This window comes from Sinohyriopsis cumingii, chromosome 16 (genome assembly GCF_028554795.1).
Source record: "Sinohyriopsis cumingii isolate HCF-2022 chromosome 16, ASM2855479v2, whole genome shotgun sequence".
Lineage (NCBI taxonomy): Eukaryota > Metazoa > Mollusca > Bivalvia > Unionida > Unionidae > Sinohyriopsis > Sinohyriopsis cumingii.
This window is the reverse complement of record NC_142976.1, coordinates 89,093,102-89,110,855: the sequence shown is the minus strand read 5'-3', so window position 1 is coordinate 89,110,855 and position 17,754 is coordinate 89,093,102. Positions and strand designations below refer to the sequence as shown.

Sequence of the window (17,754 nt, the reverse complement as noted above, 5' to 3'; positions counted from 1 at the left end):
AAAATTAGCTACCAAATAACTTAAGTATCGTCTAGCAACATTATTTTTCCCCTATTTGAATAACTGCTGAAGTCACTATACTTTGGATTATTTCAGATTCATTTCTTGAGCACAAGAAAGCAGCCCTTCATGTCATCTGTCCGTTTCCCTAGTAGCTCAAATAAATAAGTACCAATTACACCAAATGAAAATTCCATACAAATACACCGACATTGTCTCTACTATGCTTGTTGCAAATGCACTTATTTTCACCTGTTACATGCCCCTCTTTCCGAAGTATCTAATAACTGTGGAGTGAAACCTTTTTTCCAGAAAGAGTGACGCCAACGATTTCGTAAAAAATAGTTCCCTCTCCATTCTGAAGCATACACCATGGCTTATGAGACAAACAATTTTGAAGAAATCCAGGAAGCCACAACCAATCTCTAGATTACTTGATAATAAAGTAGTACAAATCAATCAAGCCTCAACTTGACACCTGTGAGAATGCTTATTTAGTGGGTAATAATTGTTCAGTTTTAGTTACCATGGACTGTCATTAACTTTTGTTCAGTTTGCGTTAGCAAATATCGACACATGGATATAACTTTGTTGTCGTTTTGGGAAGTCATATGTCGTAAACCAAAATGTCTTTCTAGTATATATATATATATATATATATATATATATATATATATATATATATATATATATATATATATATATATATATAACGTTAACGTTCTTACTTCTAAGTCTAATATTGGGTGAAAAATGGTAAGAAAAGAATATTTCTTACAAATGGTGCAGGTACTAGGTGTGATATTCGATTAGTGTCTTCTCCGTTTGAAACTGTTGTCCTACAGAGTTGTCTGGTCGGTTGAGTGTCCCAGTCGAAGTCAGTGACACGTTAGCCTACAAGATAATACCAGGAGAATAGCTCCTAAGGGAGAATATAATAATATATTTAGTTTTTCTCATGATGTAATCTGACGTTACATGGAACAGGTGTAATGACGGTAACCAGGTAGGAGTGCTTTGAGTGATGGAAAAATACATAATGTCCTAAAACAAATCTATCTATTTAGGCTTCAAAACTCGAGAATTTATTTTATAACGTACTGAATAAAGTCTGTTATTTACATTTATTTGTTTAAACATAAAAGGACGTGATTTAATGTGTGTACATGAGAGAGAGAGAGAGAGAGAGAGAGAGAGAGAGAGAGAGAGAGAGAGAAGAAGTGTGTAGTTTATAAGTTTTATATAGAGGATTAATATTACACAACTATAGATTTACTGGCTGATTTCCAAAGAATTTATCAAAGTGGAAACTTTGCTTTTCTTTGCAAGGTATTGTTTTTCGTGTTTCTTCATCGGTGGAGGTATTTGTTCCGCAGATATGAATTGATCTAACAATCTCTGCTGCTTTTTGAAGGGACCACATCTGCCTATTTATCTAATATATTCGTTTAACAATAGTCTAGCCTCTCGTTTCCTTTCGTGTTGGGATGAATTGTCCTCTGACACTTCATCAATAGTGCCAATATCTTGACATCTCCTTTCCAATCTTCTTCCAGATACAGACAGTTTGGACGCCAGTTCTGACAAACTATATCGTTTTTTTTTAAAGTGAAAGTGGTGAATCGGTCTATATTGACTATGCCCGTCAGCTTACTCATTCGCGTTCTGATATTCACGTTACAGAATGTTCTATAAATCGACCCCAAATGATCTTCAGACTTGTTTTCCTAAAAGAGGTGCTATGGAGCCCTATTTGTCATATAGGCTTTTATTTGAGGTTTTTGAAAGAAATCTCGAGAATGGCCACCGAGCCTGCCTAATGTGAAGTTTCTTCGTTCTCTCCAAAGAAACACTGAATGCAGATGATCGACCCATCTGATTCATCTTGTTAGACTTCATTTCATGCTCGTTTTGAATAATATTTAGGGATGGATACAAACCACGTATGGCCAGTCCAACATCTTCATCCTTCAAAGGTTCAACTACATCATGAGTATCAGAGAGAGGAGCCTTGGATAGATACAGAACCTGGCCGTTTGCGTATTGGTGCCATTTAGGGGATTGGCGGCGTTTAATATAATGGTGTGACTTCATGTCTTTTGTGCGATATCGCTGCTTTACAGCGCATTGGTGTTTAGGTTCGGAGTGCGCGCTACCACTTTTCCTGTCATGCAGCTGAATAGCGTCTAATTTTGGAAATGACTTCGCAGTGACAACGAGATCATCGTTGTTGTTCCGGTGCGTCAATGGAGACAAATGAATATTCATTGTGACAGGCTTATACATCATCTGAGAACAACAAATGGATGGATGTCTTCTGTTGTTTATCTCCTCTTCTTGATTATCACCAATGAGGGGTTGGAATCTAGCATTTAACTGCTTCTTTTCATTCACCATGAATGCTTTCAATGATGTGACGGACAAAAAGGATTGTTTTCTCATTAAAATTAAATCAGATGTTTCAGTTTTGCCCCCCGTGCTGTAGACAGGAGGAAGCTTTACGTCCTCTCTTCCTTCCTTGCTGGGCACAGGTGTATTTGCAATACTTTTCGTGATTGGCGGTAACAATTCGCTCTGATTCTTTGACGGCTTCGATTTCGCGTTCTGCTGTGTACTGTTGAAACCTTTACCACTGAGGAGATTATTTTTTTTATTTGCATCATCATTCACGCTTTCAACAACTGATGTAGTCTTATTAGCATCTAAACCACAAACATGGGAAGCCGCAGGGATCCAGGGATTAGATATGTTGGTTACATGCGGAAGAACTATTTGGTCTTTCCTTTGTGGCCCCTGTTGTTTGGCAAGTTTATCGTGAAGATACTTATTTGAAACTCTCTGTAAGTCTGACAACATCTGTGCGTCCATACAAATATCAGACATATGTTTTAGATTACTGTCGCATATTTCATTCAGCTTGCTCGGTATATATGTAGATTCTGGCACTTCATAATGTTGCAATATCTGTCTACAATGATCACGCAAAGGAAAGTGTTTTAAACTTTCTGATGATCTTGTGCAGAGTTTGTTCATAGTCTTTGTTGATTGGCCCGCTTTGGCTGTCTCTGATGACTGAATTGCCTTGGCTTTGAGGAATGTAACAAACGACGGCTGTCCTCCTAAGGTATGATTACTGCATCTTTCTCCATACCCGTATATGTTTTTCAGTTTCAAGATTGCATCTTTAGATTTTCTTTTTTCTCTTTCCAAACTAATGTTACCGGTATTCCTGCCTCTTTTGGTAAACCTTCGAGCTGGGTTTTGCTCTTTCTTGTTTTTCTTTCGATCCATTTTATTTGCTGCGACTGGTCCCTTAACTTTCTGTCCAGAATGGTCACAAATGCTGCTTGAATCTTGAACATTTCCCTTCATTCTATCTTTTGATTCAAATGGATGGAGCGTTTCTGTTGAAGGCAGGAGGATATCTTGGCTTTCCAAAGGTGCCGACCACCCACAAAGGTCGAAAGACGATTTGATTCTCTTCAATATCAGCATCGTAGAATCAGCAGATTTACAAGATTTGCAAACTGTGGCCGATTTGCTTTCAAGCGAGACGTCATTGCGTTTATTGGGATCCTTCTGGCCAATAATTACATTTGTTGATATTGTAGAGTCAGGAGAGGATTTGAATTTAGTATGTATAAATGGTTCCTTATTTACACCCTTCACCGAGGTCTTAAGTTTTTTCTTCTTTGATTTTAATTTAGCTTTGTTTGACTCCTGCTGTGTTACTTTCTTATCAATACTACTTTCAGGAGACGATGACCCATCATCTTTGACTGTTTCTGAAGTTTTAGAAACTTTGAAAGATGACACATCTACACTTCTGACTGAGGACTTTGTCGCATCCATTTGTACACCAATTGTATTGGCAGACGGTTCCAGATCATCACTTCTTCTATTTGTAACTGTCTTCTGATAGTTCAAGATTTCGGCTACCTTTTCAGCTATTTCTCTAATAAAATTATTTGCTTCATCGTTGATCTTATTTAATAACAAATAGTTGGTGTGTCGTTGGAACGCTACCTTATTTTCGGGCCCACAACAAAAGGGTCCTTTCTCCAAACTATTTTTCCATGACCTGGTTGTTACTGAGTTATTAACTCCCACTAGGACAGAGTCTACATTCTGACTGAATCCCACCTCCTCGCAATATGTTGGATTACAGTGGGTTAGTTCGTTCCTTCTGATAAAGTTTTTGCAGATCTCTTTTTCTCGCTCCCATGTGATTGTTCCAGAATCATTCTCTGTGACGTCATCTGCACCACTGATGTCATGCATATTGCTAAATCCTTCGCACTCCGTGGAGCTAGCTGACTCTCTATCGTTGCTTTCTTCTTCAATTTCTTCTAATAGCTCTCCTGTGGGTGTTGTTTCAGTATTCATACAAGGCATTTTATTTAATACAGGGCTTAATTCGCCTTTACTCGATAAATTATCGATGAAATCTAGCAGACGTTTTCTGGATGGACTCACAAATATTGCATCTTTCCCAAACTGATAAACCTTTCCAGTTTGTATAAGTGACCCTTCAGTTACCCTATCTGGATTCTCTCTTTCCGTCTTCAGGCTGGGACAACTGAATGGTGCTCCCAAATTCGTCGGGTATGTCATTATTATCCTCTTGCCCGAGTACGTTAGAAGACTGATTAAGTCACCAGTACTGTAGTTCTTTCTAGAAAAAACTGAGGTTTGAATAGTTGCATCAGCTACCTTGGCCTCCGGTTCTAACGTATTGTCCTTAGACGTTTCTTCCATAGATGGCAGTTTTACTGGCAAGTTCAACGACACATTTGTGACTGTGTGTCCAACTTCAAATTGAGGCATCTGTTCCTCAACCATGATAGTTAGATCACTGAGTTTGTTGTTGAAGTATATTTGATTCTGTACATAATTGAGATTTGGGGTTGTGTTTGTAGGATTTCTAGAGGTATTATTGGACTTGGACTCCGACGCCTTACTGATCTTGTTGGAACTGTAATGACAAGACGAGAAAGAACATCAAAACATTCAGTATACAACTCATAGTTATACTTTATCTCAATATGTTCAGATTTTAATTTCCAAATTCTTCCATTTTGAAAATGCTGATTGAAACATAATCATTACGCTCATTAAATAACACTCTTCAGCAGCATGTTTACCCAGCAAAATGTCTGATAGAAAATTGCCATAAAACAGCAGATATAAGTTTTAAGATCGTCGCGGTTCTGATACTGTTATTTAGTATTTATGCCACGTTACTGTGTTTGGAATTCAAGGATACTATAAGTCGGCAAACCAGTCTGATCACACTGTTAACGCAAAAACTATTTTTGAAAATATGCCTGTCTTGTTCGTGTTTATTTTCCTATTTTGTTTTTACTTTTTAACATTTATAAAAACTCAGCTAATTTGACATTGCTGCTAATTTTTTTTAAGGTAGGTACCAATTTTTTTCACTCGAAATATTACATTTTACGAAAGACAGTTTTGCTGCATCTGCTTCCGTGTGGCCGTGTGGTCTAAAACGCTCGCCTTTGCCGATTACAACCATCTCACTGCTATGAGTATGTAACAAAACTTGCCAGTAGTCTCCCGTCGGTCGTTAGTAGTAGTCTCCCTTCGGTCGGTAGTTCTTACCAGGCTATTCCCGGTCTCCTTTTCCGCCAGCTATTCTGGCGGCCATGCATCATGTGCTAAAATATCGCGCAGAACCCACAACAATAATAAAAACAACTATTTATTTTGAATGCGTATTTTAAGTTGAATCTTTGTTACTGGCAATATTTCTCTCAGAATTATTTGTGTTTGATATTGAATACTGTGATTTGATGTCTTCAGATTTCATGCGAATAATTGGATGTGCACATTTTCTTTAATATTAAATGCGCTAATATTCTAAATGTCTTTACGACCTTATTTGGGTGACATACCGTCAAGAATCATAAAGATAAAATGTTAACGATGTAGACCATGATAGTCACAAGTAGGCTGATAGCGTCACGCTGTCACAGTATAAAGAGCAGTGACATATGACAAAAGTCATTTTTGGTTCAGTATATTGCATAGTGTAATCACGACGCAAAAGAATGTTCTGGAAATCTAAGCATTTGTAATGGAAAAATTCACTAAGTCGTAAACAAGGCCAGGTCTTGAACTTTAAGTTTAGTAAACACCCTGTTTACTTTTAGAATCATGATATAAATCAGGTAGACACAACCTCAGTGATGACAAAAGTTGGGTACACAGTGTAAATTAAATATGCATATCATAAGCTGATTTTTTCATTTGAATAACATATTGCTCTAATAAATCGTTTTTCCGTAAAAACGTGATGAAGCGAAGTTAAACCTATAACTGTTAGTTGTCTGGAGTGTAGTTTCAAACTAATACTATTATGGCTGAATAATTGTTAATGCTACGTTAAAAATCCAAATCTCTCTCTCTCTCTCTCTCTCTCTCTCACACACACACACACACACATACACACACACACACGCGCGCGCGCGCGCGCTTATACACACAACTTCAGCAAATAACTAAATGCGAAATTCTTGATGGATAACATATTCAGATCTTATTATCAAACCCAGTAATAGAGCGGTTTTATATGCTTCCTTCATTACATACTGTCTTCATGCCTTTTGTCATGCTTTCATTAATATTTATATTGTCTTTTTTGTCCTACATACTTTTAGTTTTTGTCTTTTAAAACATTCATCTAACAAGGCATTACCATTGGTATGGATGTTGATTTACAAGTTAGTAATATTGTTTTATTGGATTTCACTGACGTTATTGTTCCACTTGAGATTGTAAAGTGTCACAGTCTTCCAGAGTGCTTTCTTTTTTCCAACACCCCCCCCCCCCAAAAAAAAATTGTATTCTCCAAAGCGCATATTTCACTCTTAGTCCGTTGCTCAGTTGGTTGTAAATATTATTCAATGTGATGTAGTGTCCAAAGTCTGAACCTTAGACATTTTGTCTAATTTTTCCCTTGCTGGTTGAAAGGCTTGCACATTTTTAGAGAAATTGTTGACTTGCTGTTAAAACAAATCTTAGGCATCTGAAACTTCTGTTCTCATGAATTTTTTAAAACTCTTTTTGTCAGCTCCTTTATTACAGCTCTTTACAATACCTGCTAATTAAATATCTACGTGTTATTTCCTGGTCCAATTATCCATTTTCAATTACCTGTGAAATTACTGATCCTCTAATCAATTACGTATTTGAGTATCAACACATCTTTGACCACACTGTTTCGACGATGCATCAGTTGATTTCAATGTACTAGCTAAATTTGTGATCCACGTATTGTTGGGGTGTAAGCCTGGTAATGTTAACAACTATTGATATTTTTGGACTTGACTTTATCTAGTCTTTGGCGTTCTCTATTTCAACCCTTCTCCTTTTATCTTTCTGTTATCGTTTCAGTTTCTTCACTGTAATACTGTTATCATCTCGTTGATTTTACATGTTTTACATTTCTGGTACTTTGAATTTTGTTTTTCAATTTCTTCTGCCAGTTTAATACGTTCGATTTGTAACATTGTACAACTGACTGTGCTTATATAATGGCGTAGTAATACTTCCTGACTTTAGTTAATTTTGCTGTAATATTTTGGGAACAAAAGTTTGTCTGGGAAAAATGCACACTTGTATGTATAATTTAAGTTTAAACACTGGAGTTTAAACATCACCATGGGTACATTAACAGTTATGCTATTTTTTTACCTTTATTTTATATAAAATATACACTAGCTGTGACGTTTAACACTCTAATATCGTTTTCAACCTCCTGGAGTTGATTTTGGAATCAAATTTATATTTTTTTTTATCCTATTCTTTAAATTTCTAACGTGTTGTCATGTATTACCATGATAGGACTTTGTGTACATTGTCGTCGCCCTTTACTTTGTACATTGTAATAGCCCTATTATGTTTTTGATGTGTACAATTTTTGTATCAAGATATAGTGTAAGGCATGGTCCACTTTATTGCATGCAACATGTCAGATTAAAATCAGTCCAGTGCAATACAGCATAAAGAAACCATCAAAACACACACACACACACACACACACAGTTACTTTTAAGGCTCTTTAAAACAGTAACAAGAAAAGAGTGAAGACATCAAGCTTTGTAAAATTTAACAAATAATTTATTGCCCTAGAAAAAGAAGGTTAAAATGAGAAAAAGAAATTACGGTTCTACAATTCAAATCCAAAAATAATCCAAGAATAATCCAAGAATTAAACAATATAAGTCTTAGTAATAAAAGTTAAAATGAAACTGAGTTCGAATCCCAATGAAATCCAAAATGGAAGGCGATGACGTATGCTGTGGTCAGCGTCGTACTGATGTGTCAACAGTTCTTTGTTGAATCACAGAAAATAATATTCCAGTGTTAGAATTCTGTGTAAATTTCTATAGCTATCTTTGTCAAGGAATTAATCTAGAGCACAAGTATTTCCAGGGAAAAATAATCTCTTGGTATCCAAATAATTTGAAGAAAATGTAACAAAACACCTTTTTGTGTCAATGGTTTAAAGCCCGACTTCCCAAAGTCTCTATAGAAAACAGTTATACACTAATTTAAGACGCAAAAACAGATTCCCGTATGAGGGTCACATGATCACCCTTCTAAAACAACATAGAAGCTTTTACATGCCTAACATTACGCATATGGCCTCGACTAAAACCAATGATTTTTACTCTGGGAAAGAATAAAAAAAGTTTTTTACTCCAACACGTACTGATTATGAATCAAGGTCAGGAACTGGGTCAGTATTAGATACAAAGTTTCTGTTATTAGGTGTTAACGAAAAACAGTCAGGTCAAACTGAATTTCTGGAAAATGTCAAATCCAGTAATTAAAGTATATGTATGTATGTATGTATGTATGTATATATATATATATATATATATATATATATATATATATATATATATATATATATATATATATATATATATGAGTTCATTTATATTTGATTTAATTTAATTGTTTGTTTGTTAGTTTTAATTTCTTTATTTCAATACATGCTTAAAGTAGTGTATAACTCTTTTCTGTAGAGAATTGAGTCAGTTGGGCTATAAACCATTAACACTTAAAAGTGTTTTGTTGTGACCAGTTTGAGTTGAAATTCTGTTTTATGGAATTATGAATTCTTTTCCCTGGGAATATTTAAGTGCTCATACAGAATGTTTGGATAATGACATTTATTGAAATTTTATTCGGAATTGAAAACTGGAATATTATTTTCTGTGGTTCAACAAGGAACTGTTGATCATCAGGGCAAAACTGACTATTGCATACGTCATCGTTCTCTATCTTGGAGTTTTTATCAGGACACCAACTCAGATTCTTTTAAGACCTTTTATTTCTAGGACTTCTAATTTTTAATTCTGGGATTATTCTTGGATTAATTTAGGATTTGATTCGTAGAACCGTAAGTTCTTTTTCTCATTTTTACCTTGTTTTTCTAGGGAAATAAATTATTTGTTAAATTTTACAAAGCTTGTTATCTTCATTCTTTTCTTGTTACTGTTTTAAAGAGCCTAAAATGTAACAATAAATAAATAAATATACAAAATAAATATATATATGTTCGTTAGAGGACAAACAACTTGTGTAAATATGACGTGTGCATGATCTACATTTACTCAGGTTTTATGACCCATTTATTTTCACACCAACCCACTGTCCAACAGTGAATATAAATCAGTAAAACTCTACAATTTCTACCTCATTACAGATAAGCAGCGAACGAACTCGCGAGAATGACGTCAGTAAAAGGCTTATCAAGCGGAACTGAAATATATAAAACGTTGATAGAAAAGTGGGCTACGATCGTTTTCCCCGCACAATTACATGTTTTAGGAATTGCCAAGTGGATGTCCATGAAGAGTTATTCATAATTAAGTAACCTACCATAACAACTACATCTCTCAAACTCAATTCTCACAATTATTTTCTGCATAAAGCTGGCGTTCAGCAAGACCAACCAGATTCCTGTCGCCTTTGCTATTAACGATAGAGTTACTGTGGGATGGTTCTTTTGTCCTATTTAATTTGCTGCCACAATTCTTTTGATATATATTTATGTAATCAACCTGACATACAAGGTCATACTAAAGATGTAGTGTCAATGCCTGTTGGATTAAAAATATACCATGATAAATGACAACAATTCGCTATGTGCTACCTATGTTATTTAGTGGCTATGTTTTGGGGCGTACTTTTTTATTTTGCTTTCAAGTTTTGTGGTTAGCCCAGATTTAAATATAATGCATGCCTTCACTCATTCATGTTATGATAATTCCACCAGGTCTGCAAGGGCAGCTTGTTTCCGTCTGTCACCATATAATGTCCTTCTTCCCATATCTTCCCACAATAGTACCATCAACATCTATTTTGATTCCATGTTCCTTAAGTTTGCTGTTTTACTAGTTCTGGTATCTTCTCGTCCCCCTTGCTTTGAGGACGTGTAGTTTTCTTGTTTATCAACTTTGAACAGCGTCTTTCCCTACGGCAAACAGACTTTTGAATTCAGCTTCGATGTATTAGCTGAAATCTCATCTATAGCATCAATCAGTCGATGGATTGTGTCACTGTTCTTTAACAGATGCACAATAATGTCACTGATTAAAAACGAAAACAGTCACCTTTGCCTATCCAGCTCAGTATTGTCAAGGAAATCATCTTTGGCCAGAATAGTATCATAACTACTAGTTCGGTTACCATATCCCAACGTTTACAAATGAACAATATAATTTAGCTGTGATGTGATTTGGGGATTATTGTGAATTCATTCGAAGACATTCTGGATTATATCATTGCAATACAGCAATACGTTTGGCACGTCGCCACATTCAAAGTTACATGGACATCAGCACATTTAATACTGAAATTCGTTCTGAGCACTCTATGCTTTTGGACTTGTGATAGAACTTTTATAACAATTTGGAAATTACTTCACAATATTGTAAGTTCTTTTTTTAAATTTTCACCTTGTGTTCAAAGAAACTGAACTATTTGTTGAATTTTACGAAACCTGTTAGTTTTCGCTTTTTTCTGTTATCTAGTTCAACACCGCACAAATATTATTCGTTTAGATGGCGTTTGCACATTGTCAATATTATATAAATCTTATATTTTCTTCTTTCAGGGATTCTGCTAATGAGTAAATACTTCTGAAATAGAGAACCAATCTACCCCTCCCCCACTCGCTCAACAGTACTTTCAAACCATATAGCGATAGACAATTTACTTACTTTGAGTTATACGATAAATCGGCCTCTTCAGTTGTATTAATTGCTGAGTTGTTTGTTGGTTCCAGGGGATTGATTTTCCGGTCACCTGTTTTAAAGACAAAAATACTTACTACTGAACCATGCTTAATACATAGTTTGTTTCAGTTATATTTGTTTTTACTTTTCTGTTAACTGGTTTTCAAAACGCATGTCCTAAAAACTTTGAAGAACAGTGGTTGCCTACATGGAAGATGAATGTAAATAAATAAATAAATGAGCAATTTCCTCACTGCTTATTTATCTTCTCGTTGGCCGTACAATTTATAACAAATATATGTTATTGTTTTTAATCAAGGTTTGTTTGACAATTGAAAAAAAGCGTGGTCAATTGTTTTAGTAAACAGGCAAGCAAAGCGGTTCATTCGTCCCACCGCTCCTCCGTTATTTAACTGGGACTAAACGATTGTGCACTTATGGAACTAGCCAATGTATATTGTATAAAAATATATAAATGTGAAGCCGACATCAAGAAGCTGCTTCCAGCGTATATAATGGGCACTCAAGTGAGTACATGAGCATGCCAAGCGATGTTCCTGACAATCATACACTACCTACACCATCTGACATTGGAACTTAAATTTTGGCAATGACTTAAGATTATGAAGTGATGTAGGTCTTCATTAAGGTTCGGGGACCCCGAGTGGCCGAGTGGTCTAAAGCCCAGAGTGGCCGAGTGGTCTAAAGCGCTGTCCGTTACGGATCACTGCCATCTCACCTCTCTCTGCGTGGGTTCGAGTCTAGGATTCGGCCAATGTGGGCATGTGAGAAAGCTCGCCAATAGCTTCTCGTGGGTCGGTGGTTCTTCCCGGGGTTTTCCCGGGTTCTTACTCCACCAATAATGCTGGCCGCCATGCATAGCCTATCGTGTGCTGAAAAATGGTTTTAAACCCCACAACAACAACAACATTAAGGTTCTGTACATATGATTTATGTCCAGACCTGAGACTGGATGGCACGAGTAGTGAGACAGAGGAAGAACAAATGGTTAATTACCAAGAAGAGTGGGAAAATTCAGTTTGCTATAGATTCAAAATTTCAACCTTGCCCACAGGTGACATGATAGTAACATCTATCTGCAATAAATTCAATCTAAATGGCACCCGTCTCAATAAAATTTATTTCAAAGAACACCGATTATTCTCATCGTTAAGTATTTTCATATACAAACAAAATAAACCATTTAAATACCTGCTTGTAATTTATCGTCATCATATTCGGAAAGAGCGTGGTCACATTCTTCTTCCTCTGAGATAGGTGAAAGTGGTCTGGGGAAAGTGACTGAGTTCATTTAACCTTGTTCTGAAAACTACAAATTAATTCCAATGCAGAAAATATGTATGTAAATTATCCATGACACTATTACAGATAAGCTTTTACATACTCTTTTCATGAACGAATTATTTAATTAAATAAAATATTAAGAATGAATAAATGAACAGAATATATATATATATATATATATATATATATATATATATATATATATATATATATATATATATATATATATATATATATATATATGGCTATATACGAACGAATTTATGTTTGAAACCACATATTTATTCAGGCTTACGTATTTATTCATTGGTACATACATACCTACATACATACCTACATACATACATACATACATACACACATAGATACATACATACATAAGGCTCCGGTGGCCTAGTGGTTAGAGCGTCCGCCTCGGATGCGGGAGGTCATGGATTCAATCCCCGACTGAGTCATACCAAAGACTTAAAAAAAATGGTACTAACAGCTGCCTCGCTTGGCGCTCAGCATTAAGAGGTTAGTGTTAGGACTGGTCGGCCTGGTGTCAGGATAATGTGACTGGGTGGGACATCACGCTACATGTCTGCGGCATGATGCCCCAGTGCTAGACATCACTATAAACTGCCACACTGCAGACATCGTAGCGATATGGCTGAAAAATTGTTAAAGCTACGTTAAAAATCCAAATCACATCACAACACACATACATACATACATACATACATACATACATACATACATACATACATACATACATACATACATACATGCATGCATGCATGCATGCATCCATCCATCCGTACGTACGTACGTACATACATACATGCATACATACATACATTCATATGTACATACATATATTTCATGCATTTGTTGCTTTCTTTTTCTCATTCTTTCCTCGAGATTTATAGCCGTCTAGCACAAAACATCTAGTAATTTAACACAAAAACTATTCAAAGTTTGCATTGACATGGAAATGTTATCTCTTTCTACTGCTTTATTATTAAAATTGTATTGCCTGTCAGGTGTTAAATTAATATTATGAATAAAGAACGTGACACAGCAAGTGCGGCAATTCATCATCACAGCCATCAAGCAATGTTATTGATCGGTTCAATATATTAATACCACTCTATGGTCTTAAAATAAATAATAGAAACGAATGAAAACTAACAAGTTCTGTAACATTCAACAAAAAATGTAATTCCCTAAAATACAAGGTGAAAATATTATTTTAGATGAGCACTTTGTATTTACAGTGAATAAATAATTTGAATAAATAAATTCCAGCTCAAATGAAATACTGTACACAGCAAAAAGACTGTTTTCTGCTTCAGATGCTATTGCAGAAATAAATAAATTTCCCCGTGAACAAGATTTGTTTATCCTCTACCTGACCTAGGTCACAATTAGCATATTCTTAAAAAAAGAACCATTACGTAATGGAAAATTTCATTCTAGAAGGTTCCAAATTTTTGCAAGATAAACTCTGTTACTAAAATTGTTATGAAGAACATGGTAAACGCGATGTCAGTGATTCAGACCAAGAGAAAATATTAGCTATGTATTAGTTGTTTACAGAATTAAAAAAATAAAATATAATAAATGATTTTGTTCAGATACGCAGTTGATTTGATTTTGGACATGGTCAGCTTCAAAATTACAATTTTACATAAAACACAGAATAAACTGAAATAAAAAAAATAAAAAATAACTAGAAAACAATGCAAATTAAGCATACGTACCATTAAAAATAAGAATAATTAAACCTATTCCCGCTTGTTTTTTTTTTGGGTGTTCTTTTTTATTGTTGTAGAACAATACAAAACGGATGATGATGGTGGTTATATGTACAGTTAAAAAAATAGACAGTAATTCTCTTTGCAGAGAAAGCAGCGACGAAAACAATTTTCACTACGAATATTGGTTTGTTTGGTTGGCTTTTCTGGCGTAAAGCTAACTGTAACATAGTTATCTAGCTCGAAGAAAAAGGAATACCCGTACGATACTTAAAATATTTATTAAACTTAAAATCAATTGATCCTTTGATCAGATGTACCTGATGAACGCAATGTTATGTTCGGCTTACGTAAGAATATAACAGCAATTTGGAGATACTTACGATGACGATAAAAATCAATCCCCGTTAGTCCCCCATTTTTTACTGTTTGACGTTGCTTTGGGTGACGTCATAAGTGGTCTCTATGTGTTGTGGACGCTTTTATAAAAGCGTCTTACAATCTCATGCCTTCTTAGGTGGCGCTCACCAAATATGTACTTTTGTTACAGTGACGTATATAAGGTGAAGTAGTTCGCATTTAAAACATGCACAGTGGAGAGGATGTTTGCATACCTCTATGCTACATTAATGTAATTTGGATGATATTTCTTTTGGACATTGTACTTTTGGAAATTTTACATGATTTAAGCACACTGCTAACTAAAATGACTGCTCCCTTGTGTTAAAAAATCAGTCTGAATTAGTCTAAAGTGCACTATACATAGCAGCTATTAAAATAGGGAAAATGAATTTTGCCAGACTAGACAATACCAGCTTCTGAAAGTGCAATGAATGAATTACCAAATATATAAAATGTAAAATAAGTTATCGGCTCTTTTTTTATACAATTGACCTCTGAAGTTCAGGAAGTGAAAATGACCAAGTAGAGCTAGCACTTTTTTGAAAGATGCACATTTGAAGTAAGGCCAAGCTGTATACTCTATAACCCATATTACACCCATCAATCATACACCAAAATAAAGGGAATTAAAGGTTCTTTGCATTATATCTAAGATATACAAGGTCTTTTTTAAATATCCAGTATAACCAGTGAGGAAAGCCGGGGAAATTCTTTTTCTTTAAAATCCAAACCTATGCAAAATACGAAACTGTAGAGCGCCACCTTAGCTTTTATGTGATGGTATATATTTGGCCATTTTAGAACGCGAAAAGGGGATTTCCGATATGAAATAATGCATTCTTTAATTATTCGGTTTCTCAAAATTCAGTATCTTGCAATTTGTTGCCAAGGTTCGAAAATTGCTAAAATTAAACCATACGACCCCTTTTATTGCGTTTGTCTGCACAAATATGCATTTGTTTCCTGTGTAGCATGAAAACGCTGTCGATCCATCCAGTGTGGTACAGTTCCAACGACAGCAGTTTTACAAAATAGAAAGGAAGTGCATACTTAAATGATTTATGAAATGTTCAAAATTATATAAATGACCCGGTGCACATGTTTTGTCAAAGAAAAAATCCACAACCTTTACATAAAAGGAAAATCTAACCCTTTTAATAACAAATACTCTGTTATGTCCGATCACAACATGATGTGGGGTAAAACGTTTACTGGATGAGTTGTGTGCATTTCTGTGCATGTGCATAGAGCATAGTGTTTGTTTGCCCTTGAACTGAAGCATGAAAAATAAACGACAAACCCGATTAGTTCGAGCATGTTCACGTATTTAAGATTTAACCATTCGTACTAATGACTGAACTTTGAATTCCAATTTTGAGGCATGGCAAACACTGCAGGGAAGCCGCGGTAGCTCCGTTGGTAGAGCATCTGACTTATAATTAAAGGGTCGCAGGTTCGATAAAATATGAAAGAAATTATAACCTGACATTTTTAATCTCACGCATATGAGATTTTTTAATCCGAAACAGACAGTTGCAACTAAAAAAACAGATTAATCAGTTTGTTTAATTTTGCATGACTTTCAAAGAATTGTTGCCTTGTATGACATCTCCCCTGAAGGGATGCTCCGAAAACATTTTCCACTTTCTAACGCTGTTCATTGAAATCGTGAGGGTTATTCGTGAGAGCCCTGTACCGCGGGGTGTTCCAACTTCCCAAGAGCGCATAAAACACAAAAATATCATTTTTATTTATTTTAAATGAGATCACATAATAATTGGTTCTCATCAGTCAAGAAATATTATTAAGTGAAGAAATTAAAATGAGATATATGACCAAATGCGTGTTTAAACAGGTCAGCGGTATTCAGTACGGCTTTATATTAAGGGACCGTTGTCTTATGTAGCATTTTCATTTGACTTATTCATGTCGTGGAGGAGATAAAATTTAATTTCTATGCTTTTTTTTGCGACCTGAAACTAACATTTCTTCCACATATTTAATACCTCGGAGTCACCTCCCCCAAAAGTCACAGAATTACTATGGGGCAAACACACACCACTACCTACACATTCATATTCCATATTTTATAGAAACATGATTTGTTCATAAAGTCTATGGAAAAAATTGTTTTGTACTATTGCCTACCTAGTTACATTGAAACTGGGGCTTGGAGTGGAGTGAAAGATCAGAAAAACAGCCATTGCTGTCCTTCAATTACCCGCTTCCGAATGGAAAATTCCATTCACCGTGACTGTAAATATTGTGTAAATTCATATGTTCTGTATACTCAGCGAAAGACGTAGAATTAAAACTCCCCCCCCCCCAAAAAAAAAAAAAGAAAGAAGAAAAAAAGGCCTCGCATCATCTAACCCATCATTGCAGAGGAGCATGTCTCAGAAAGATAAAGTTCATATATGAGGTAATATTTTGCTAATCACGTATAAGGCGCATACCCGATTTAAGAATATCTACTGAGAGGGGAACCGCAATTTTCGGCATACCTTTCCGATGTTCGCAAAGACTGGAATACATTTTTGTCGAGTATGTTGGTTTCCAGTTTGGTGGGTTTTTTTTAACGTGAATTCGTTAAAGTTTATAATGATGCAGCACTAGAAGACATCTTGTGCTTTAGGACTGGTTGGCCTGGTGTCAGGATAATGTGGCTGGGTGGGACATGATACTACGTGTCTGCGGCATGACGCCCAGTGCTAGACATCACTATAAACTGCCACGCTGCAGACATCGTAGCGATACGACTGAAAAATTGTCAAAGTCACGTTAACATTCAAAAGACACACAAACACCCAATTTATATATCCATATATTGATGCACTTACATAACATACAGTACTTGGCCTATATTGGGTACGTTTCTGTCCAGTTTTAATTAGTTACTTTAGCCTGGTACTCAGAAAGATGTTTAATAACTTTATTGGTCTTGAAAATGCATGTTTGTTTACATGTGTTGTGTCTAGATATAAGCTAGTCTATTTTTTATCTCGCAATATCAACCGTTGATCGAACAACCAATG

General features: G+C 35.4%; 1 protein-coding gene across 1 annotated transcript; it reads right to left on the bottom strand.

The window, feature by feature from the left end:
- Nucleotides 1-1,276: 1,276 nt before the first annotated feature.
- On the bottom strand, nt 1,277-14,740 carry LOC149780966 (uncharacterized). Its single transcript, XM_089938076.1, has 4 exons — nt 14,701-14,740; nt 12,486-12,603; nt 11,259-11,343; nt 1,277-4,975 (listed from the first exon to the last, which is right to left on the bottom strand). The coding sequence occupies exons 2-4, from the start codon at nt 12,583-12,585 to the stop codon at nt 1,750-1,752; spliced, it is 3,411 nt and encodes a 1,136-aa protein (XP_089794202.1). The 5' UTR covers nt 12,586-12,603; nt 14,701-14,740; the 3' UTR covers nt 1,277-1,749.
- Between the last annotated feature and the right edge of the window lie 3,014 nt (nt 14,741-17,754).